The following is a 25,756-nucleotide window of genomic DNA, read 5'->3' as shown; positions in this document are numbered from 1 at the left end:
AATGTAATGAATACACACTATAAGAAGACCTGATTGTCAATTTAGGAAGCAAGGAGAATAAAGAAAGTACTTGGAAAGATTGCTTTGGTATTATTTTGTGCAATAAAAATGTCGAGAGAATAGGTTTTTGTTACCATATAGATGGCGGGAAAACCACCCAAGATGGTAAAAAGCGCTTTTTTCACGGTGGAAATAACTTGAAAACACCACTTTCCAACTAGTAAACTCGTGTTTCCGCAATAGTTACATCCGATTACGTTGACGGAAACATGAAATTGACTTGTTTCCGGAACGTTTTCGCGTGTTTCCGTAAGGATGCCAAGCATTTACGCTTGCGGAAACACGTGTTTGCTTAAACGGAAATTTGACGGAAACGTATAAAAAAGTGGTACGATTCCGCCGGAACCGCAGCGACGGAAACACGGGTAAACGTAATGTATCCGCTAACGGAAACATGTGATTGCCGTCACGTTTCCGCAACGGTTTAACGTGTTTACGCTACGTTTCCATTTACGGATTCTTGAAATTTCGTCCTGTGAACTTAGCTACATAAAGACGAATGCTCCACCTAATCTGCACTGATTTCTTAACTGAACTGAGGCCGAGGATAGAGAGAGCGGATATCGATACTGCTCTCTTGGTTGAGTTCAATGGAAGCCAGTATAACAGTAATTTTTTACTAAAGGTTTTGAGACATCAGAGCATAACGATGCCTATATTTCAATATCCTTCGGAAGGCGAAGGCAATTTGCATTGGCGTGAGACCCCGCGCGAGGGAGAAGGGAGAAGGGTTTTCGCGCTTTTCGCGCGCCCGGAATCAACTTCCCCTTTCGCATTTCCCTTTCATTCACTCGGTCGGGACTGGGGTCAATTATTGCGACATGCGTAACGGGCTCCCAAACTCCCATGCGTCAGCGAGAGTCAGCGGAAAACGAATTGTGCATCTGTGATCGACGCTATTTCCTCGGGTCTTCTTCCTTTTTAACATCAAATTAGTCCAAGTTATGGTGAAAGAAACAACGTTTTACGGTAAGTCATCTACATCTGCTTTCACTCATTCCTTTTAATTGAAAATTTGTTCCAAATCCTTTCTACAAAGCCAGATTGTTTGCTGGCCGGGTGTTACATGACAACCACATGTGCCGGGTTGAACATCGATCGACTGCTGTATTCCGATTTTGTAATTTCTTTCTCAGATATTCTCGATGTTTCGCCGAGTGCTACCCCGAGTGAATTAAAAAAGGCTTATCGCAAGCTTGCCTTGAAGTACCACCCAGACAAAAATCCGGACGCCGGAGACAAGGTATGTATGCTCTCAGTAGTTTCAAAAACCCTCGTCCTCAGTTTCGCTTTCTGCGTCCATAGAAAGTGAATTTCTCGGTAATCTCTGTGTTTTTTTTAAAGAAACTATGCCCCTTAGACTCTCTATCGCATTATAGGACATGAGTTCTGTATCTTACAGATAGTAGTGTGGTCTTTGCTTGTGTAGATTATTTATAGAGATTGCATTCAATTTGTGGAAGCAGATGATTAATTTTTTTTGTGATGCAACTAAACGCTAGCAGGGAAGTCATTTTACTACCTTTTTGTTTAAGTTTAGATATACTGTAATCTTCCTATATTATCCTTCTAAATCTTCCTAATCCGTATTACCAATGGTTGTAAATCGTTGAATTAACAATAATTCAGAAAATGCTGAAATACGTCTTACAGTGTGAATGCCTGGAATTTTGGCATGGTTACGTAGATGAGTGGAATGATCAAGTTACACGATAAACTGGAAGTTGTTCAAAAAGTTTTACAGCAAAACTTAAGTCAGCATTTATTTTGGGTGCTTTGTCTCTTGCGTATTTTCACTTTTCCTTCATAAATTATATGGTCAATGATAATGCAATAATAATAATATTCTGTGAGGATTTCTGGAAAAAGTATTGTCATCATATTCCGGGTTCTATTCGTATTACATTAACTCCCTATGGATGAATATCCTTGGCAGAATAGTAATAGGGATCCGTTTTTAAAGGAACGGATAAAGAACAGGGTTCACAAATATGCCAAATTTGGCATATTTTACGCCAAAATTGTTCAGATGACTCCACTGAGGTTACAGAGGGAGTCACTTTGACTCCAGAAATTTTCGGTAACAAACAGGGAGCCACTTCGACTCCAGAAATTTTCGGTAACAAACACAGTTTTGTCCTTACCTTTTTTGCAACAAGTACAATTTACGTTAATTGTAAACGTTGTAAACCTTAATTAAGTCGTCGAAATTAAAGAATTATACTGCACGATAAAACAGGAAGAGGCCAAATTACAATCAAAGTTTACTCGATGACCACCATCATGGATTTGAGCTTTCCAGGTCAGCGGACCGCCACAGCTACTAAGTGTATCCCTCATGATAGTGTATACGTGGCAGGACCACATGCTGGAAAGTCTGAAAATGGCTTTTTTCGTTGTGATACTTGTCTCCAAATATTCCAAAATGACTCCAAAATTTGTGAAGCAGAAGTCACACTGACTCCACTCATCAATAAAATTTGCAAACTCTGAAGAATGTGGTGGGTAGGAAAGGTTTTTTTTGTCAAAGGGCTCTGGCAAAAAAGTGACCTGGTAGGAATCTGCTCATCCACAGTGGGGGTTCAGAAAAAAAATGGAAGTCCTTCCTTTTTTGTGGGTTCCAAGTTTTTTACTTCTCGCATTAATTTTGTTTCATAGCTGGTGAAAATAAGTTCTCATGAAAGAATGAAAAATGAACTTCCCTTAGTAACTATAAGTACAAGAACACAAGGCTACATCTAATAGTGAAGTGTTAAATCACGACATTTGCATTAAAAGTTCAGCTATCTCATAACAAGCATCTCATGCAAGAAGTGCGTTGGTCTTTTCAATGATATTAATAGCATTATTAAACCTTGATCATAGTTTAAGCAGATATCCCATGCTTATGAAGTCCTATCAGATGAGAGGAAACGACAAATTTATGATGAAGGAGGAGAGGAAGCTCTTAGTGGAGGAGCTGATATGGGGGGATTTCATTCACCTATGGATATCTTCGACATGTTCTTTGGAACTGGGCATGGTCGACATAGAGGGAGACAAGAAAGAAAGGGCAAGGATATGATTCACCAGCTCAAGGTAATGTTTAAACCCTTAATATGTGTACATCAATACACAATATTCTCACAGTTTTCTTGAGATGCATTTCTAATTTAGAAAGATTTCATGTTTAAATAATTTGTTAAAGATTTGAATCTTTATTAATCATTTCGTTCATTAATAATATATTTTTTCATAGCTGTTGTTTGATTAGACAATGATATTAAAATAAAATTATTGTTGTGCTCTATATTTTGGCAGGTTTCTCTTGAAGACTTGTACAATGGTACAACAAGGCAGTTGGCCCTACAGAAAAATGTTATTTGTGCCAAGTGCGAGGGACGAGGAGGAAAGAAGGTGGGTGCTGGGAGTTGTTAATCACTTTTGGTTATTTTACTTTACTTTTAATACTATTACCTTCCCCTGTAGAAAACAAAATAACGTGATAAAACGTTAGACATAACAAATGAAAGAAGGTTGAGTATGATCATCCAGACAAACATAGTCCTGAATAGGACTGTTGTGGTTGACAGTGACTGATGTTTCAACAACCTGTCCGGTAGTCATCTGCAGGGTGAAAGTGATTTGTATCATGTCGGTTGATGGTATTAAACTGTGATTATTGACCTGATTGGTAAAAGTCCCAATGTTATTGTTTGCGATGTTATTGAAGACTCGTAATAATAAAATAATGTAGTGACCATAAAAAAAGAAGATTGATGACAGGGACACCACAACAGCTTACAGGCCTTTCACTAAGGACTATTTTTAACCAATCAGAAGCACTACTCACATCTGAGTAGTCTGGGGTTATTCCTCAGATGTTGTTTGCATTGTGAAATGTCCGCTGTTTTCTCAGGCTATGAACTATGATATCAGTCAGCTTTTTTTCTGCTGGTTATGTCACGTTACATCTACCTTTTTGTAATTTCCAGGGTTCTGTTGTAACATGCAATACCTGTCATGGTAGTGGGATGTATATCAGAATCCACCAGATTGGACCAGGAATGGTGCAGCAAATTCATACACAGTGTAGAGACTGTGGTGGCAGTGGGGAGCGAATACCAGGTAATGTTACATTTTCTAATCTTTTTCTGGCTGCAGCTCTAGAGGCATGGCTGGGGTGGTTGAATTATTTTGTTTCTGGTTCAAATTTTACTTCATTATAATTTATTATTATTTTTTTGTTTTTTAACTCATCATACATTACCATTCTCACAAACAAAGGCAAATTAAATAGAAACTGGGAACAAATTGAAGTGTCCATGCAAAAATGTCCCTGTGATATTTCACCAATTTTCAAACCACACAAACTTACGCAATTTTCACCTGTGGCTTTTTTTTTGGTAAGAAAACATACTGTTAACATTTTCTTTATAATTTCCACTATATTATTTTGCTAATTAGCAGGACTCACATGCAACTAAAGAATGTGTGTCTTTTACCATGTATAGAGTGGGAGCTGGGGGGATGGTCTTTTTCCCTTGGGGAGGGTGAAGGGGGGTTTGTTGTTGCTGATTGCAAAATGGATGGGTTTTGGAAAAATTATGTGGAAATGTCACCCAAACCAAGGTGAAATGTTTGCAGCAGTGTTTCTGTAGTGTAACTGTGTAACTTTGTAGCACTTTCCAAAATTACAAGATTATTGTAAGGATGTTCTTGCATGGAGGACTTCTTATGAACCACAACATATAGCCACTGTAACACCAAGTGTGTGAGTGAGTTTTTCCGGAAAAAAAGTAAGCAATTGCTGGTGTGATACTGAGGTGGCTTTTGTACAAGCATGATTTCACCCTGGTTTCCTTTCATAGCTGTCTTTATTTATGTTACAGGTCAAAATGAATTCAGGTTAAAAAATTTTTAACCTAGGTTGATTCTCAATTTCCTTTGTCTTTTAACAACAACAACAACAACAACAACGTATTTATTTAAAGAAATATAAAGTTTACAATACTTCATGTCCTGCAAATAGCTACAATGCTTATCTAGGCAGGACAAGACTTTAACTAAAGGCGTTATTAAATTACATAAGAAAAAAGAAAAGAAGAAATACAAAAACATACAGAAAGAAACACCTTACATATAAATTCAAGTACAAGGGATTTTGTTATTTGAAAAAGACTAAAATTACAACTGGAGGTATATACAACATATTAGGTTAACTTCACAAAATATTCTATTAAAAAATTAACATTCAAATAATTATCTTCATTACCTAGAACATTAAGGAGTAGTGATTTAATTTTTTCACGAAAATTAGAAACGTTGAGAGTCTTAACAGAAAGTGGAATAGAATTCCAAATAGACATACCGATTCTAGTAAAAGATTTTTTTTTTTTTTCATTTTAGCCCTAATTATTCATGAATTAGGCCCCAGAGACAAAGGAAATTGAGAATCAACCTACCAGTAGGTAACAAAATTTTAACCTGAATAAAATTTGGACCTGAAACATTTACACAGTACTATCAAACCAGCATGAGTTCATCCCTGTTGCTGTACCAGTTCAATTCTAGTGCAAAATCTTGCAGCAACATGAATCTATTTTTGCAGCATCATTCAAGTAAATTTCCAGTTGCTTAATATTATTTTGTAATTTTGGTTTGTATTCTTTAGAGAAAGATCGCTGCAAGAATTGTCAAGGCAGGAAAACAGTCAAAGAACGTAAAATTCTGGAAGTTCATATTGACAAGGGTATGAGAGACGGACAAAAAATAACATTTTCTGGTGAAGGTGATCAGGAGCCTGGTATTGAACCTGGTGACATTATAATCATCCTTGATGAGAAAGAGCATCCATTGTACAAAAGAAATGATATGGATTTACGCAGAAAAATGGTAATTATTCATAATGGTAATTCAGGTTAATCAAGGTTTTAACCTAAATCACTGGAAAGTTCCCAACACTTTTGACCTCCATTGTAGTCGAGATCTGGGTGTTCTGTTCTCTGTTCTGCGGACTCCCAGCATCTGAAGAAAAATGATATTTAAAGGAACACATCTCAGATAAACTACTTGATTGAGAGTTCAGTGGACAGCCATTATTATTAGTAGTTGTAATAAACACTATTATTATTATTATTATTATCTCTATTATCACAGTCTTTGCTGGTGTTCTTTTTGCGCATCAGCCGGGCGCAAACCATGCACCTAGAGCGTCAGTCACTCAAGTCAATCATTCTGTTCATACACTGAGCACCTTTCTAAGGATTCGTGCAGATCCCAGCATGCAGATCTTTTGAATCTCTGTCATACTAGCTCTCTCTGATACTTTCTTGATGTTTTCTACCATACCCTTCTTCACTGTACCAAGCGCACCAACAACCACAGGGATCACTACGGTTTTCATATGCCACATTCTCTGTATTTCTAGTTCTAGGCCTTTGTACTTGCATTTTTTTTCAGTTTCCTTCAGTGCGATGTTTCTATCTGATGGAACAGTCATATCAATAAGTTTGCAGGTGGAATTCACTGAATCTTTAACGATGATATCTGGTCTGTTCGCTGTTATAGTTCTATCAGTATTGACTGGCATGTCCCACATGATGGTGATGTTGTTATCTTTATTGTGTATCACGGTCTCTGGTTCGTGTTCGTACCATTTGTCTGCAATCTCTATATCATGATCTTTACATATGCTCCAATGGAGATATGCTGCAGCATTATTGTGCCTGGAGATGTACTCTGTTTTGGCTAATACCTCACATCCAGATACAATATGGTCCACTGTCTCTTCATGTTGCGAACACAATCTGCATTTGCTCTCCACTTGCTGGCCACATATTATTTTCTGGTAGTTTCTGGTGTTTATTGCCTGGTCTTGAGCTGCAACAAGTAGTCCCTCTGTTTCTCCTTTCAAATTACTTGACAACCATTTGTTGGTAGTGACTGTGTCTACATGAGGTTTCTCTAGGATCTTTGGATACTGGCCATGCAATGCTTTGTTTTTCCACTTTTCTTCTTTCATTGACTTCATCCTGGACTTAAACACGTGTTTCAGGGCTTTAGCATTTTCAGAGGCAGATTTATCTACTCTGTTCTCAATCTCTTATTAATCTCTCTTATAATCTCTTATTATTATTATTATTATTATTATTATTATTATTATTATTATTATTAATCTATTATTAAAGTTAAATAATTATTGGCAGGGGAACTATACATGTACTTTTGAGTCGTGATTTAAAGGCCAAAATTAATGGTTATTATTTCTTTTCTATAGTTTTCACACCAGTGGTAGGCTATCTAATCAACCCTTTTTAGCAAGTTTCAAAACAAATCAAATAGAATGGATAAAATCTACTTTAAGTGAATGAAAGGGATTTTGGGGGTCATCTGTTCAGCATTATTCTTTGAGAATGAGCTATTTTATTTTGCATCCTTTCCTTGTTGATTATAGTAATTGCATTCTTGTAATAGCATGGAACAATTTGGTTTATTGCTCATCCTAATAGGCTGCGTATCTTTGTTGTTATTCCTTAACAGGAACTTGAACTGGTAGAAGCACTCTGTGGTTTTCAAAGAACAATAGACATGCTGGACCAAAGAAAACTAGTCATTACGTCTCTTCCTGGAGATGTGATAAAACCAGGTGAGTTGGAAGATGTTTTGTAGGTTAAATTTGTTCTTATTCTAAACCGGTAATCAACCTACCAGTAGGTTACCACAGTTAGAACCCCAGCAAAAAGCTAACCAGAAACCATTGTACAAGCTGCTTCAGCCTGAAAATGTATTTTACTCACTGCAGATGTAATACTCCTGTTTAATTACAGCTAACATTAATCAAGAACAGTGTGAAAACCATCAAATGATCCTATTCACTCTTTGCACAAACCACTTTCATGAGTTCTAAGCCTTTCTTTTTTGCTCTTTGTTTTCTTTGTTTTGTGTCACTACGTTAATGCTGATGTAATGTTTTAAAAATGCTTGTGATAGGTGACGTAAAGTGTGTCATGAATGAGGGAATGCCAAGATACAGAAGCCCATTTGAGAAAGGCAGACTAATTATCACATTTGAGGTATGTGTACCACACATTATGATGGTTGCGATGATATGAAGCTTACAATACACAAGCAAATCAGATTATTGGCACCAAATATAGGCAGCTAAACCACGGAAATAATATGGCTCATCGTTGCTATAATAGTATTGCATTTAACTTGAATCACCTTAGAGTAGGTTCATCATTAAACAGTGAAAACTGTTCTGTGAAATTTTACTTAACATTAATAATTATTACCTTAACATTATTGTTTATATACTAGCAAAAGAAAGAAAAAAGAGGAAAAAAACCTAATTTGTTTCCACTTTCAAACCAATTTTGCTTTTTTTTGCTTTTTTTACTGAAGTAAAGTTGAAAACTAACCTACAGATTGTGGTGCATGTAGAAGTAAGAATAGAATGAAAAGCAGGAAAAATTCTCATGCATGTGTTGGTTTGAGTTTTTTAGTATCTTCACAACTTTCCAGCTTCTCTGATAAGTTATTCTTATTCTAAAGGTTAAATTTCCTCCTGATGGCTTCATCACACCAGCTTCCCTTTCTCAACTGGAGCAGCTCTTTCCGCCAAGGCAAGAAGTAATAGTTCCAGAGGATGCTGAAGAAGTCGACCTTGTTAAGTTAGATCCCGAAGAGGAATCCAGACGGCGCAGAAGTCAAGCGGTAAGAAACAAATTAGTACTACCACCAAAGCGTCAAAAGGGGTGAATCAAGGATTTTTGTGTGAGAATCACAAATCAGTTACAGAGTTTGCATCTTAGTTGTGAATGCATTAGGGAGCAGGAGGGGGGCACTCAAGGTATCTACATATACACTACTCCAATAAAAATCTATCAACTGATGAGCTGCAGCTCCCTTTGACTCTGGAACCGACTACCATTCAGGTTGTCAAAACTTCCCTCACTGTCCCAGTCAACACTCACTCATGTGCTGTCCCACACAATGGGATGGGAATGAGATGGACTCTGGAAAGGAGCTTTTCTTTGTGGAACTCAACATGGTGGTTATGCAGGTGTACATGTATAACCTGATTGATTCCGGACACTTCCTCCCATCTTCACTTAGTTTTATTTTTTAACACTTTTGCTCCCTATCTTAGATATTTTTCAGGAAACCCCTGATAAACATATACACCGTACCATGCAAAAGTATCACTGGAAAGACATTGTTTATATAGCAGTTTAGATCACATTGTGTGCCTTAATCTGTCCTTTTGATTGGAAAGGATTAGCAACTCAACAAGTCTTGAAATAATGGTGATGTAGTGAAATAAGCCTTTACATACCATTGGCCAAATTGCTCATCAGGAGTTTTTTTCTTTCTAGGGAAATGCTTATGATGAGGATGAAGACTATGGTCACCCAAGGGCTGGAGTTCAGTGCCAGTCGCAATAACAATGGTTCTTTCACTATAACAACTGACTTGTCCACAGACATCTCTGTTTAATTTTTTCCCATTCGCCACTTTAGAAATGAGAACTGGGCCAAGTTAAGAAAGGTCAAAGACTTCTGCAGCATGCAAAGAAAGTGGTGTCCAGTAGCCCGCGGTTAGTGAATTTTGCTATCGGGCTAGTGATTTTTGTTCTTAACTTGCCCAAGGGGCAAGTGCTGTTTTTTTGGGGGGGAAATTCAAATTGCAGAAGGATTGTAATCAATCCTGCTAATCAAAAAGGGTTTTGGGGCTAGTTGAAATGACTTGTGGGCCAGTACATGCTAGCTACAGCTTGCCCGAATGGTAGGCTGTAAAACTGGTTTTCTTTGCACCCTGTTCTTTGATTGTTACTAGGGACAGGGGAAAAAATGGCGCATCCCTAGCCTGCAAAGCAGGCGTATTTTGGAGCATGATGCATGATTTGTTTTCAGGAATAACATTGTCCTGCCATCGTGGGCGTTAACACTACCAGAGAGTTGGGACGAGTCAAAAACTGATTTTAAGGGAGAGGTTGATAGGTTTAAAATAGGGACAGGGGAGGGGAGGATGGGGAGGATGCCAGAAAAAATTGGGCAATGCATTTTGGCTCCAGTTCTCTGCTTGTTTCTAAAGTGGCAAATTGATACACAGGGTGTTGATGGGATGGAGGAAATGAGTTAGGTCTTCTCCATTACCCCCACGCTGCTCATGATGTGCGCATTATGAAGATGGCTGAGGACTGGTCACTTACAATTTTGTTTTGCCACAACTTAAACTATTAAAGCCTGTGGATTTCTTATTCTTTATATGGAAATGGATTAATATCTCAAACTATACTTCCATCTGTGTACTGGTTAGAAATAAATACATTGCATTACTATGCAAAATCTTTGCTTAAGAGATTTCACTTGAATGGTAGCACCATAGGATCTGGTTTACCAATTTTAAAGTTGCAGTGGCAATGCAGGGTAGGATTGAAGGATTAACAAATATATAAAAGGGCGGGGGAGGGGAATCGACTTCATTGCAGTGTAGTGAAATTACTTTAGCAAAACAGTTTGCTTCCGTGCCTTTTGCCAAATCATAATAAAGTGAACTTTTGCTGATCATGCATGGACTATCGCCACAGTGAACTAAACAAAAGAATTTATTTATTAGTTCAGCCAATAGACTGCAGTACTAATCCAGTCAGCTATACCCGGATAAGGATGCCACAAATTAATTTCATTCTCTCTATTCTTTTATGAAGCATTTAAGTTTCAAATATCTAGCTGTAGGAGTATTTCACAGTATGTTCTTTAGTTACCCCAGTCCAGTTAGATATCTCGTACTTTTTTAATATTATTTTATAGAAACAGCCAAGTGAACTGGTCATAACTCACTTAGGAAGATTATCTCCATGTAACAATGTTTAGCTCATGATATCAAATAAATTTGTCTTACCTGCAAACAAAATAGTATTACTTGCGATCATTTTGCCATAACCTAAAGAAATCTCATGATTGTGACCATACATCAGTTTTTGCCCGAAACTATTCATATAGTAGGTACAGCATTTTCAATAATATGAACTAATATCTTTGATATATTATTGATTTGTTGTTAAAAGTTTGGAATGAGTTTGACAAAAGCAGCAGGTACTAAAGTATTGTCCTTAGACAAACGTTGTTGATTATTGGGGACACTTATTAGATTAAAGTGAACAAGAATAGCTGTCACGATAGTGTTATTGTTGCCTTTTTTGATCCATGTCGCTTTTGGCAGCAGACTTGGTGCTTTCAACCACCTGTGCAAATTTTTGGTGGATAACTCCAAACCTTAACATAAAATAAAAATTGGTTTTTGTTGTGTTCTCAACACGATTTTCCACACTTAATTTATATAATTTTATTTCTTATCGTGAGACTCGCATGTGGATGTCTTTGTTTTAACTGTGAGGGTTTTTATATTTTTTTTCTTGGAAAAACGCATACAAACTGTAGAAGAAGCCATGAGCAACAGCAATTAAACGGGTGTTAATAACAGAAATAAAATGTTCTTTGCAGTTAACCAAATGTTGGACTTTGTGTGTGAGTTCTTCTTTTTTTGCTACAATCTTTTTAGTGGTAAGGGGTTTCGTTCTGTGCAGTACCGAGCATTCCCTTCTTGTTCTCCCCAGAGCCCGTTCACATCTTGTAAGCTGTGTTGCCCTAAACTGAAGTACGCATTGCCGACCTTTCATTCCAAACGGCTGAAAGGCCATGGGAACTAGCATACATTGCATAACCACAGCAATATGGCGGCAGGAAGAGTGTTTCGTCTAATCCAACTCAACGTTCACCCTTCGCTTAGCAAATCCGTTCTTAACCGGGGATTTAACTGTTCACAAAGACGTGTGTTTAGCTCAGGCGCCTACAGGTCAAACGGTTTTGACAGAAACCATCGATTGGCTGCTATTTTGGCTGGCAGTTGTGGCTTAGCTCTTGCTGCCAGTGGTGTTTTTACGTACCGCGTGCTTTGTAATGACACAAAAGCTCGACCGATCAAAGTTTCCGAGAGCGAATCAGGCACAGGTTTTATGCCAGGAGTGCCGAAATTAACAGTCACCCTGTATCAATATCAAAACTGCCCTTTCTGCGGAAAAGTGCGAGCGTTTCTTGATTATTATGGAATTGATTACACTATCGTGGAGGTCAACCCGCTATGGAAAAAAGAAATCAGCTTCTCCAAGTACAGGAAAGTACCGTTTATTTTTGCAAATGGCAAGCAGGTTAGTATTTTAGTTTATATGATAGATGGTAGATGAGTCAAGAATATTCCGTATCATCCAATTCCAGCTGCGCCCAGCGATCCCCCCCCCCCCCCCGGGGGGACTACTGCGGGCCATTTGCCCTTATTAGTCCCAGGAGTGGGGGATTAGGAAATTTTGTGCTTCCTGGGGGTCGGGCATATGCCAAACCCAGCACCATCCAAGAGCTTTTGACACGCGCACGGTTTCCTATGCGAATATAACTACAGATGATTTTACTGGAAAAACAAGCAGATTGGCTCCTCTGTCAAGGAGATGAGAGGGTTGTAAAGGCATGTTCTCAATTTTATGCATGCATGTCTTCATTGTTTATCAAGCCAGAATTACATAGTGAAGTCGGGGGCTATTGACGTGTATCAATATTTTTTTGGTTATTAAATAAAATTTCTGTTCATGTTAATAGAACTTGTCACGGTTTTCGACGCCATCTTGACGAGTAGGCAAACGCATGAGAAATTACCATGTTTGTGTGAGAATCTAATATCGAATAATTGCTGTAAAATGGCTGTTCTGAAAAAATATGAATTGTAAACTAAAGCCTCACTCCTAAGGATTCTACTGAAAAGAATTGAGGGCATTCCATGAGCTAGAAGACCTAAAACCACGTTTTTAAATTTTCTATACATTTGTCTGTAAGAAAGTCCTGGGATTCAAAAATTACAGACAAATATATATGTAAAATCTAAAGCAAGCGTCTGAAGAAACTTAAGTACAGGTACCCCCCTCCCCTCCAAAAAAACATTTTTTAGTACAATCCTTTGCTTTGTAGCTTTAGTTTACAATTTATATTTTTTCAGAACAGCCGTTTTCCGGAAATTATTTGGCATTAGATTCTCTTACAAACATTGTAACTTCTCACACGTTCGCCTACTCGTCAAGATGGTGTCGAAAACCGTGACAAGGTCTATTAGTAGAATTTTGCCGGCTAAGTGCATTTGTCTTTCTTGCTGGACAATGGGGGAGTTAAGAGAGGCTGTCATATATTGCAGGCTATTACAGTAGTGGTTGCTTAAAATGAGGTTTCAGCCATACTTTCAGTTCAAAACATAATATATATCAAGATAAGTTGGAGATAAAATTTTATTGTGTCATCAACAGATAAATGACTCCTCAGTGATCATCAGTGTTCTTCGTTCTTTTATGCTGGGTCAAGATTCTGTTGAACAGATGTTAGTCTATTACCCTGAGATGACAATGCAAGGAGATGATGGAAAAGAAAAGACTGAATATGCTAACAAATACTTTATCATGCACAAAGAAGCTGTGGACAAAAAATTAATGGAAAGAGAAAAGTAAGTGAAAGGCATAAATGTTATGATTAGAAGGACTCTCAAAAATGTGAAGCTGTATGAATGCTTCCCTCTCAAGTCTACCTTTCTAATCCATAATTATTCCAAATTTAATGTTTAGTGCCAGCAGGTTACTGACAATTCAGAGGAGGAGGAAGTTCTAAAAGGCCAACATATTGGCAGAAAAGTGTGAAACTAAACTGGAATTTTTCAGATCAGTTGCAGGGAAACAAAGAAAAACTGTCCAAGGGGGAAATGGATTATTTTGGAGCCAGAGAATAACCATTTCCATCCTTGGAGACCCAGGGGCAGATAGTGGGGCGAGGGAAAGTCTAAACAGGCGGGAAAATATGGCACAAAAAAAAAATAAAGAACGGCCAGAAGAGCCCCTGGGGACAATGTCTTACCAGACCAGTTCCAAATGGTCATGGCCGTTCTGGCTTCTGATTGGTGCCGGAAAAACACAAGTTTTCTGGCACCAATCAGAAGCCAGAATGGCGGCGACCGTTTGGAACTGGTCTGGTAAGACATTGTCCCCAGGGGCTCTTCTGGCCGTTCGTTACTTTTTTTTGTGCCATATTTTCCCGCCTGTTTAGACTTTCCTTCGCCCCCACTATCTGCCCCTGGGTCTCCGAGGATGAACCATTTCATGATTAATCAAAAAAACTTGCAATTTTTATTAAAATTAACAGAACGCAATTCATTTCAGAGAAGAAAGAAAATGGAGGAAATGGGTTGACAATACATTTGTTCACACACTCTCACCAAATATCTACCGCACAGCATCTGAGGCCCGCCAGGCATTTGAGTATTTTACCAAACAGAGCAACTTCAGCCTTTTTGAGAAATACTCAACTTACCTCGCAGGACCAGTTGTCATGTACTTTATTGGAAAACATGTGAAAAATAAGTGAGTACAGTTCATTTTTTTTTACTTTTTTTCCTGATTAGAACTGTCACATTGTAGTTCTGCAGAGGATGACAACAAAATCATTGTTTACCAGAACATGTGATGTAGATGTGGTTACTGTTTCAGTCATTTGCCTTTTGTTTTTCTGACAATGTTGATGCTGTTATCATTGACTTGTTGTGTTATGTTTGAGAAATTTCATTGGAATTGAATTGCTTGTTTGGTTGTTAGCCTTTTCAGTGATTTTAGTGATGTTTATTTTTGGATCCTTGCTTTCTTAGATACAATCTACAAAGTGATGTTCGTGCTGCAATGTATGAGGAAGCAGAAAAATGGATGCGTGCTGTTGGACGAAGGAAGTTTATAGGAGGCAGTGCTCCCAATCTTGCTGACCTGGTATTGCTATACTATTAACAGAAATTATATTAGAAGATAATGTAATGTATGATGCAATGTATGAGGAAGCAGAAAAATGGATGCGTGCTGTTGGACGAAGGAAGTTTATAGGAGGCAGTGCTCCCAATCTTGCTGACCTGGTATTGCTATACTATTAACAGAAATTATATTAGAAGATAATGCAACATGTTTGTTGGTAAATAAGCACTCAGGAACTCCTGACCTACAGTATGAACAATATTCTTGTACCTCTGAAGTGGTACAATCAATCAGTTTACTACTTGTGTTTTCTTTATTAAACATCCTATGATTTGAGAAATTATGTAATCAACATGTCACGAGCATTGGACTAAGAAAAAGTCTCAGTCCTTGACAGGAATTGAACCTCTAACCTTCTGTACACAGGTCAATGCTCTAACCACTGAGCAGCGAAGGACTCATGGCGAGCTGTGCCATATACAAGGTTCATGTATGACATGCATCCTGCGTACTGCTACATGTAGGATCAGCAATGTCAAAATAGTCTTGAGTGTGAAAAATAAAGATGGTAAATTTTTACTTCACATTGCTGATCTCATTTCTTCATTGAGCTTAAAATTTACTATCTTTCTTCATTTATCTGATGATTTGTTTGCATTTATAACTTAATATAGCGTGTTCATAACATAGCTCATAGTCTTTTGTAATAATAGTTAACTTTACCCAACCATCGGCAAATTGTTTTGAATGTTTGGTGTCCCAGAAACTGTACAATGAAATAAAAAAGTTCGAATTTCGAGGCAAAAAATGGGCTAAATTTCAATTAAAGCACAGAAAAGCTCAAAGTCCATTTTATTTGGGAGATTTGGTGACCTGTATGGGAGAGCGTGAGATCAGTGCCATGTCCGGGAGACTCCCGGTTGGCATATATGTTCACCTGGACGATCAATGTTTCACCTACTTGTAATTATGAATTAAATATTGTTATTGTTTTCCAGGCAGTGTATGGCGTGTTAAGTGGCTTGGAAGGCCTTGATGCTTTTCAAGATCTAATGACACACACAACAATGAAACCATGGTATGAGCGGGTGAAAGAAGCTGTAAAGACACACACTGGAGCGCAGACTCTTTAAGAATCAATCAGCAGTGATGGTGCAGAAGTATCAGCCATGGATCTTTGGACAACTGGACCATGGACAGTTTTCAGCCAAGCATGATGTTTTGTAAAACTGTAAATAAAACTTACAAATATAACCAAGAAGTAGGATTTCACTTTGGATAATGTTCTAAGCTGGGATCAGGCTCTTTTTTCATTTTGCTTCGGTTAATAAAATTCCAGCAGGCAAGGCAAAATGAAAAGCAAGATAGCCTGTTACAGATCTTTTATGAAAGGTCTACTTCCACTATTTTTGATTTATTGACATTTTGCCAAAACAGCCAATAAATATAACTTCCGTTAACACACTTTAGTATACAATTTTTGCCAGATCATTCACAAAGATTTTCAAGAAATGCACAAGGAACTTAATTTGATATCAACAGCCAATCTGATCCTGTGGCATTGTTCCAACAGCCAATCAGCATGGCAGTAACAAATCTGGCTGCAGCAGTACAAATATGGAAGACTTTGTTTCAGGCCTAGTTTTAGTGAGACTATGTTATGTTTGAAAGCTGCTAAGTAAATTAGACCTGATTTCAGGTTAATCATGTACACATATATTAATTAATTGAAATACTCTGTCTATTAGGTAAAGGATACTGATCCAATGCTGCTACCTGTATATGTACTAAATCCTCTACTGTGACCAGTGTTATTATTTTAAGTTTTTTTTTTTCATTCTCTGGCCTTTTTGTGTTAAACCTAAGGAAAGTACGTGTAACCTAATTTGATTGAAAAAAGTGTTCTAAATTAATATTTGATTCAGTGGCGGATCCAGGGAAGGGGCCCGTTTGGCCTGCCCCCCCCTCCTTATTTTTAGACCAAACTGAGGCCTGAAGGGCTGAAAAATATTTTTCTGGAGGCCACCCCCAACCCCCTCTTATCTAAGAGTCTGGATGACCCCCACCCCCCTTATCTCAAGGTCTGGATCCGGCACTGTGATTGGTACAAAGATTGCTCTAGGTTTTCCTTTGATTGGTTGATAAAGTAGCCGAAAACTAGCCAATCACATAGCAGTGTAAAACATCTCCTGATGCATAAATATATAGTCGTGTAGTCGCTGAAAGGACCTTCTCTATCAAATGAGATCATGTGTTTTAAGGCACAGACCTTTGGTTGGCTAAGGGAAAATCGTCAGTCTGTAGAAATTCATTTATTTGGAGACCAAAAGCTTTTTATTTTTAAGGATATTTGTACATGGTGGAAGGGGTGCAAACTTGTCACAGGGTCGAAACTGTTAGTCCCACTCTTATTCACCGTGATACTCAAGAGTTGATGTGCTAATTATGGTTTCATTTTTTAACCTTTTAAACCTCAAGATGTTCATTAGAATGCTGTTTGCAATTTTTTCTGTGGTTACTATTGCAAACTAACGAACGATCTATAAATATATTAATGACGTTGGGGCAAACCTCCTTTGATTGCTAATGTTTCCTTTTTCCTGTGGTAAATGACTAATAAACATTTAGGGGCATTCTCAGAAGACCCACAGTTCTCCAAATCCGTCCTACCCCGTTTCACAACGCGGACAAATGTATACAGTTCGCTTTTCTTATATTTCGTATCAGGATGGGAAGGTAAACACCTCTTGGACATAGGACCAACTTTAGAGACCTTTAGATTCTAGAATAGGACTACGAGAACGAGATTTTCTCCATATTAAGTAGTGCGAGCGCATGAACCAGTGTCATTTTGGCGGGAGAAAGAGACGGAAACAAGTTATCAAATGTTAGAAGGGCCTAACCAACTTCAATGAAAATGACCATGTCAACTTTTCTGGTGAAACAAATTAAAACGAAGCGTTCCTGGGTGTATATTTTTTTAGAATAATTATTATTCGCGCGAAAAAAGATTTAAATTAAATCGAGTGCCTGAATCTAAAGTTCTCTTTTACCTTCACGTGTTCGCGTGTGGCAAAATCGGGGAAAAATACCGTATCTTCAATAGTTTGAGACAATTTGAAAGCAGTTTAAGAGGAGTTTACATGATAGACAATTGCACTTATTTCAACGATAGCTTATTTCCCTTATCTTACTCCTTTGCTTTGTTGTTGCACATGCGTTGTAGCGTAGAGATAGCTACGGCCATGTTCAACACTGGCTGGCATTGTTGGTGTCAGTGGGTTAAGGTAAATAACCCTTTAGCTTCATATGTAAACAAACACTGAATTAAAAAACAAGACAGCTCATTGTTTGAAAACACGTCAATAGTCTTTATTTATGAGATGTACTAACCGCCATATTTTGTTTCCTTTTTTTCGTATCGCCACACATATTTTGTTTCTTGAAACTTCTTGTTTCTTTGTTTCTTAAGACAATATTTTGTACATCTTTTTACTTGTAGAAACTTTTTATTTCCTTGGTTCTCGAGACTTCGTAATTGTATGACTCTCGGCCTTGGATTATTTTCCTCTATCTTTTTTTTAACTAAAGACAGCTCATTTGAGAAAACACCTCAATCTTTATGTACAGTATGTACTGACCGCCATATTTTGTTTCGGTTTTTTTTGTGTACCGCCACACATTTTTTTTTTTGTTACTTGACACATTGTGTTTCTTGACACTTTGCGTTTCTTGACACTTGTGTTTCTTAACACTTTGGGTTTCTGGAGACAAAGATTTGAATATCTTTTTTTTCTTGAGACTGTTTTTTTTTTTTGTTCCTTTTTTTTTTTCTCGAGTCTTTTTATTTCTCGAGGACATCATATTTGTATGATTCTTGGCTTTGTATTTTTTTTCATTTTTTTTTTCTTTTCGAGACAACTCATTTGTGAAAACACCTCAATAACCTGTATTTATATGAGATGAAATAACCGCCAAATTTTGGTTCGGTTTTCTTTTTGTATATACTGCCACACATATTTTTGTTTCTTGAAACTTTGTGTTTTTTGTATCTGAAGACAAAGTTTTGAACATCTTTTTTTTCTCGAGACGTTGTATTTCTGTGTTTCATGGCTTTTCTCTTTTTTGGACAATTTTTGTCGGTGTTTTTGACATCTCAAATTTTCTGCGTGTTTTTCTTTTTTTTTTTTTTTTTTCTTGTTGTTATTCAATTGTTGTTACTATTCACTACTTTAAAGTGGACCGCTTGAAATGAGAAAAGAACAAGTAAGGATGGTCTTCGCCAGCGGTGGAGTTGGAGTCGTCATCACAATTAAAAGCGTAGAGCTTACCATGGAGAGAGAACAACGAATGAAGGCATTCTGTTTCCTCATATCCGATTAGGTCGAGCTTATCACTCCTCTTACACTTCCGATGTTTCATTTTCAATAGGTCATAAGGGCTCCTACGAATTCGATTACGACTCCTACCCCGTCGCTTATGAACACCAGGGTTTAACAGCCTTTTTTTACGAGAAAAAGTTGGTCTGCTTCAAGTGTTGGACTACGTTCTCTATCTGCTTTTTGATGGTTAGGCTGGTGGCTTCTGTATCCGACACTGCGTTCTCCTGATTATAAGCAAGATGGTACCGTTTTGTCACATGGTCGCAAAACTCTTCCTGAAAAAGAAAAAAACAAACAGACAAACAAAAACATAGGTTAAAAAGAATTTCCCGCCATATTTTACACCTTACCTCAAAGTTATAATAATGATAACAATAATAATAATAATAATAATAATAATAATAATAATAATATTATTATTATTATTATTATTATTATTATTATTATTATTATTATTATTAATATTATTGTTGTTAATATTAATATTGTTAGTTGGAGTGCGTTAAGGAGGAGGGCAAATCCTTGCATGGGCTACCTGAGGAATAACACGGCCAGTGGATGCCGCAGATTGTTTTGAAGGAGAAGGTGCTTGTTCAGTGAAGAAGAGAATCTTCAAGACTACAAGAGGAGAAGGAAAGAGGAGAAACTAAGCAACTGGAGGGAAAAAGCCCTACATGGAGAGTTTGCTTGGCAAACTTCAGATGTGGCTGGAAAGGAGTCCTGGCTGGAGATGGCTCAAGAATGGCTTTTTAAAGAGGGAAACAGAGGGCTTGATCCTCGCTGATCAAGAACAAGCTGTAAGAACAGATTTGGTCAAGCACAGCATAGATAAGACAGCTGAGACACCAATGCATGTGCAGATCGTGGGGTGAATCCACCGCAGAATCACTTTTGGGACTTGTTCAACATGTGCACTTTGAAACTCGTGAAAGGACATACACTGGATCTAATCATAACCAGAAAAAATGGACAGTATCATTCAAGACGCACCGAATTCAGGTTCTTTTTTTATCTGACAACGCGACAGTATTGTTCAACTTAAAAGGTTCTAATAAGTCAGCATCCACTGCTAAGGAAGTGTGGTTTCGGAAAATTAAATCGATTAATCTTCCAAAGTTTAAGAATGATCTCCGTACTTCAGAATTGCTACTTAACACTCCCAAACAAATTGTTGATCTCGTTAACTGTTTTAATACCACTTAAAAGTCCATCACCGACAAACACGCTCCTTGGCGGAAGAGATCCATCACTCAAAGAGCTCACGCTCCATGGTTGTCTGATTAGTCAGATCTAGAGGTCTACAAATTCTGAATATGACTGGAGAACATTCAGACTTTTTCAGAATAAAGTTGTCTTTCCTATGAATAAGTCTCGTCGTGAATTTTTAAACGGATTTTGTCAGCAACATTTAAGGTGATCAATGAAAGCTTTTGGCTGCTACAAAAAACTGTATGATGAATAAATGATCAGACAGCAGGTACGCCTTTTCCACCTCACGGCGATAAGTTAGCCTTGGCTAATGACATCGGGTCGTTCTTTATTAAGAAAATATCGGATGCAACTAAGAATTTGTGCAGCACTGTTAACCGCCATTCTTCTCATATTGCTTTTCGTCCTTTACTGCTTTTCGTCATGTAGACATGGACTATTTAAGGAAACTTGTGCTTGGAGCGCCGACAAAATCTTGTTTACTTGATCCTGTTCCCACTAATATCTTGAAAGATTGCCTTGGTGAGTTACTTCCGATATTATCAACTACGATAAACTTGTCGCTTGAATCAGGATTTTTCCCTGACATTTGGAAAGAGTCAGTTGTTACACCACTGTTAAAAAAAACAAGGTCTCGACTTGGTTTTTAAAACCTATCGACCAATCAGCAATCTTTCCTTTATTTCAAAATTGGCCGAAAGAGTGGCAGATGATCAGATTCAGTCCTTCACGGCAATCATCATATCGATCTTGATTGGTGCACTTGGAACTATCTTGGGGAATGCAAGGCCTGGTATGGGAGGTTGAGTCTACCAGATATTTTTGGAAGTTCACAGTTGTCAGCCATCCTCGATACTGCCCATATCTTGCGGAAAGTGTTACAGTGTCTTTAAGGTGCGGGATTGCCGCCGTGACGTAGCGGAGAATCCCAGAAAAAGAACTGGAGAGGATCTCACCATAATAATAATAATAGTGATAACAATAAAATTTGTATAGCCCCATTTCTTTGAGTTCAATGGTGCTTGACAATTATGGTTGATTTTAAATTTAATAACTTTAAAACTGTTAATTGCTGTATACACCAATTTGAAAAATCTACTTTAGGTTTTCAAGTCGCAATAAGATATATTTAAGATAAGCCGACAGTTAAAAGATAAAATATTATAATATCCAAGAGAGAACATCCTAATAGGAAGCATTTTTAAAAAGAAGTGTTTTTATCTTTGATGTGGGGGAACAATCCATCTCTTGGCGAATCCTGCTTTGCATTGACTTGAAAGGATCATAAGAACGTTGGCTACCACAAGCCAGTCAGCTCCCTGCGTAACTCTTTTGACACCTCTAGCTTGATGTAAACCAAGACTGCATGCCTGAACGTCTTCCTGTTTCAGCTGTTTCCTTTAATGGGAGATGCATTTTTAGTCGCTTTCTTTTTAACTCGCGGACAAGACGTCAACGCTTCCTTTTGATCGTAAAATTTGTCAAAAGGTAGGGAACTAACACTACTGAAGCCCGAAGAATCCAAAATATTATAGTGTCGTGGTATCCTCACGCAGGTCGCAACGCGTTCCGCTTTCCATATCTACTTTCGATTTTCGATTCACATCACGTGTTTCATTAAAACCAATCACCCCAAAGAAGGAGTGTGTTTTAATTATTTATGAGCGAGGGTTTATAATATCCTTGATCAAAAACAATAAGATACTGCCATTTATTAAACTAGGCCTGAAATCAGTATTAATAGTAAAAATCGTTGATTACTCAGCTGGTTAAATTCACTTTAACTTACCCAATTTCCCAGTTTCAATATCCGAGAGCAGAGATTTTCAGCCGCTGTGGAGAGCAGCTTCATTACTTCCTGCTTCTGGTGATGCTCTTCATTCGCCAAAGCCACGGCAAGAATTTCACCGCTGATGACGATAAAAAGAGTTAGCTTACTCCATGGATCATACAGTTCTTGATCACATTTCTCTTCAAACTCACGCATCAGATTCTTGACATCTTCTCTCGACTCCCCCAACAAAGATCGGACCCTCTCTCTAACATCGAATCCGTCTTGAAAGACCTCTCTAGTAATTTTCAGCAAATATCCTGCGACCCTCTCCACGGGATCAGGAACAGATTGGCAGCATGATTCTATCCCTTGCCTCTTTCTTGCATAGAAATCAAGAAGAACTGTCAAATTTCTCTTGACCTCGAATACCGTCAACTTCTCTACAAGATCCAGTCTCTTTACTTCCACCAAACCTTCCTTTAGAAAAGATACGTCGTTCCAAGAGATCTTCCCCGCGTTTTCTAACGAAGACATAATGCTTAAAGCACCAGGTTTTCTCCTAATAATAAGCTCGTCGAAAAAAAAACGAAGCTCGTCTTGCTCATCCTTCTCTAAATTGCGAACAATCTGGAGAAGAACAGCTTTGTAAGCTCGTTGAAGATTTTCGATGATGTTGTTACTTGTTTGTGAAGACATGGCGGTGTCAACACAAACGGGCGGCGAGTCGGAATGAGAACATTCCGTCCTTTTATACCTTGGAATATTAATTTGTTATAAACAGGGAAATTCCCTGACGTCATCACGGGTTATCATGTGTAGTGTGTTGGCTCGCTCCGAAGTTGCCCGATATGAAAACGACATATCGTTGTGGCCGAGGTATTCTTCGGGTATGCAACTGACCTACGCCACCTCGTGAGAGAACCATGGGAACGAGGTTGTTAGGCTCACGTTCTTTGAGGAATTACTACACTGCGTAGTAGTCTCTGGCCTTGCCTCTCGTCAGACTAGCCTGCGTAGCTAGTATCTTTTTTTGTCGAGCGCGTAAAAGGAGCTAAGTGAGCGGTGAAGCCACGAGGAGATTGGGGCGGAAACAACGAGAGGCTTTTATTTTTCTCCTTCGACAATCAACCAATCTTTAGTTAAACACGAGACATAAGTGAGCCTTAAAAGAAGGCTCCTTAAAAAATGTACGTGTATATATAATAATAATACGGATCTAAAAATGAATAAAATTAACTACTATTTTATTTAAAAACTAGACAAATTAACTAGAGCAGAAATTGCAGCGACATTCGTCCTGGCAACGAAATTCTTAATATTCGAGGCGTCCCTAAACATGGAGGTAGATTATTCCAGAGTCGGAATGCAATATTAAAGAAAGATTTGTGCTTAAAGTAGTACTAGGGGCCGGCTGATTGAGTCTGCTACTATAACCACGAATATTGTATACACGGTTTTTCATACTTATAGCGGAGCTACACTCGCGCGCTTCGCGAGCAAGCGTAGCCCCATACCTAAGAAAATGTGGTAATCTACCCATTCCAGAAATTTTGGTAATCATGTGATCGTACGCCCGTCCGCCCGCCCACACATCGTACGTCAGCACCACAGGCATACCAATGTAAAATCACTCAATCAACAGGTATGGCAACCCAATAATAATGTAACTCGAGGTTATTTTTGCGGGAAGTCGCATAGCCACCCACGTCTTGTGAAGCGGAGAAAACTAAAGGGTCAATAACGACGAAAACAGAGAGCGGAAATTGTTTCTGTATCCTTGTTGTCTAAATTAGATTAATTAATTAATTGTCATATCCTCATATATGGAATATAGAGAAAGAGAAATTAGGCGACAGGCCAGGGAAACTCAAAGAAAAGGTAACAAGAACACATACGACATTTCCTCTATCGTGTAACTAGGACGTTTCTGGGAGTTTTACGTTGTAGTCGTGCAAAACAACGGCAAAGAAATGTACACAAAAGGTGTTCTGCACGTGCAAAAGTTGCTTTTTTGCTAATTAGACCTATTGTTGTTTTTTCACTGTCCTCGTTGCCTTCGCCGCGTAGCATTACACGATTTTATATTTTGCTTGAGCAAACTATAAATATTATCGAGAGCTTCACTTTAAGCCCTGGCTAGATCTATATATTATAATTAGGATAGCCTTCGAACACAATTGTGAAAACTTGGACCAGAAACCTATACTTGATCCTTGAGAGTGCCTAAGTTATACTGTGGCAAGATCTCCTCATAACTGGTATACTTGGGTAATTTAAAAAGAGTTCTGGGTATATTATGTCGTCCATAGTAATTGGCATTTTCTAACTTATCTGATAATGTCTGATTAATTCCAATCAAGAGAGGGCGACAAAAGTTGCCAAATGGGAGCGGCTTTGCCCCTCACTTAGCTCTGTTTGCGTGCGCGCAGCAAAACCGTTAACTACGCGGGATGTTCTGGTTCGCAACCACATGCCAAAGCGGCCATGTTGGGGGTCAATACGATAGAATTTTTTCTCGAAGAATTTACATGACAGTAGAGTTTAGCTCCCAGACGAGAGAAATGCTTTTGTTCTTGACCATTGTTCTTGTAATGACCATTCTTGACCACATGGCTGCCGTGACGTCACGTGCAAGCCAGCAATTTTGTTAGAGTGGGAACACATCAATCAAATGATAGCTAGTATGAACGAAAACACACAACTCCATGCCGTGGTTTAGATTTTCTCGGGGCTTTCCACAAAAGTTGTCCAAGACTTCCAGCTACTTCCTTTTATTTTGCCTGTAATTGCAATGTTCGGAATCGAAGTCGTCGGGACAGTGATCTTTGTTTATTTTTCCAGGCGAGCAGAGATGCCAACCTCCGGAGATCTAAAATCTGGAGACTCTCTCTTTTGCACTACACCCCCCTCCGCCCCCCTCGGAGATGTCAACGCACTACCCCCGCCCACAAATTGTCCGAGTTCCCACGGACCTCTGTATCAAAACGAGGTTAAGTGCTCAGCCTTTGATATGGAAATGATTTTTCATTTTCATGCAAATAAAACTCATTTTCACAAGAAAGGCTGTGCACTTGGCGTCATTTTCATTTTTTGACAGGGGAACGGCTTAGGATATTATATGGAGTCTTACATGAGGAACATACCATCAAAAGTGACGAAATAATCTTGGTCAGTGACTAAATAAGTGCAAAAGTGTCCCAGAAACTGTACACCGAATAAAAAAGGTTCGAATTTTGAGAAAAATGAGCTAAATTTCAAACTATTAAAAGCACAGAAAAGCTCAACGGTCCCTTTTATCAGGGAGATCTGGTGACTCGTACTTGGCATATATATGCAAGTGATCTATACACCTCTACTAAGAAGACAGCGAGGAAAAGGTGGGTATCTGCTCAAGACAGGTCTCTCTGTACTCGCATTCGGGCCCAGAAAAGACTAGGTTATGGAGTTGCATTTCTTTAGTACATACAAAGACATCTACGTCGTGATCAACTCCGATCGTAGAGTGTTATCATGTTGTAGGTCTTG

General features: G+C 38.3%; 3 protein-coding genes across 4 annotated transcripts in view; 2 read left to right on the top strand and 1 right to left on the bottom strand.

The window, feature by feature from the left end:
* Positions 1-889: 889 nt before the first annotated feature.
* On the top strand, positions 890-11,558 carry LOC140936433 (dnaJ homolog subfamily A member 1-like). Its single transcript, XM_073385905.1, has 10 exons — positions 890-1,029; positions 1,197-1,303; positions 2,926-3,138; positions 3,361-3,456; positions 4,035-4,167; positions 5,714-5,934; positions 7,582-7,687; positions 8,032-8,114; positions 8,596-8,757; positions 9,420-11,558. Exons 1-10 carry the CDS (start codon positions 1,005-1,007, stop codon positions 9,486-9,488), a joined length of 1,215 nt encoding a protein of 404 aa, XP_073242006.1. The 5' UTR covers positions 890-1,004; the 3' UTR covers positions 9,489-11,558.
* A 213-nt stretch (positions 11,559-11,771) lies between these two features.
* Positions 11,772-25,756, top strand: part of LOC140936437 (prostaglandin E synthase 2-like) — a 30,267-nt gene continuing 16,282 nt past the window's right edge. Inside the window, exons 1-5 of one of the 2 annotated variants that reach the window (XM_073385910.1) lie at positions 11,772-12,253; positions 13,391-13,584; positions 14,291-14,491; positions 14,773-14,887; positions 15,865-16,643. In XM_073385910.1, the coding sequence (XP_073242011.1) occupies positions 11,780-12,253; positions 13,391-13,584; positions 14,291-14,491; positions 14,773-14,887; positions 15,865-15,999 (1,119 nt within the window). In that variant the 5' untranslated portion in view covers positions 11,772-11,779 and the 3' untranslated portion in view covers positions 16,000-16,643. Of the gene's footprint in view, positions 12,254-13,390; positions 13,585-14,290; positions 14,492-14,772; positions 14,888-15,864; positions 16,644-25,756 lie in introns of those variants that run through there. The other variant, XM_073385911.1, reaches the window with a different exon arrangement.
* On the bottom strand, positions 18,706-22,977 carry LOC140936445 (uncharacterized). Its single transcript, XM_073385921.1, has 2 exons — positions 22,247-22,977; positions 18,706-19,523 (listed from the first exon to the last, which is right to left on the bottom strand). The coding sequence occupies exons 1-2, from the start codon at positions 22,925-22,927 to the stop codon at positions 19,374-19,376; spliced, it is 831 nt and encodes a 276-aa protein (XP_073242022.1). The 5' UTR covers positions 22,928-22,977; the 3' UTR covers positions 18,706-19,373.

This window comes from Porites lutea, chromosome 5, assembly GCF_958299795.1.
Source record: "Porites lutea chromosome 5, jaPorLute2.1, whole genome shotgun sequence".
NCBI classification, from domain to species: domain Eukaryota; kingdom Metazoa; phylum Cnidaria; class Anthozoa; order Scleractinia; family Poritidae; genus Porites; species Porites lutea.
Note: the sequence above shows the minus strand (reverse complement) of the source record. Positions and strands in the feature narration are given on the sequence as shown.

What these genes read in the sequence shown, in the direction of transcription:
- LOC140936433 (XM_073385905.1), top strand. Translation starts at nt 1,005, where the DNA reads ATGGTGAAAGAAACAACGTTTTACG. An exon ending in GAAAGAAACAACGTTTTACG is followed by an intron (nt 1,030 to 1,196) that starts GTAAGTCATCTA and finishes TTTCTTTCTCAG; the next exon opens with ATATTCTCGATGTTTCGCCG. An exon ending in AGGGACGAGGAGGAAAGAAG is followed by an intron (nt 3,457 to 4,034) that starts GTGGGTGCTGGG and finishes TGTAATTTCCAG; the next exon opens with GGTTCTGTTGTAACATGCAA.
- LOC140936445 (XM_073385921.1), bottom strand. Translation starts at nt 22,927, where the DNA reads ATGTCTTCACAAACAAGTAACAACATCATCGAAAATCTTCAACGAGCT. An exon ending in TATTGAAACTGGGAAATTGG is followed by an intron (nt 19,524 to 22,246) that starts GTAAGTTAAAGT and finishes TTTCTTTTTCAG; the next exon opens with GAAGAGTTTTGCGACCATGT.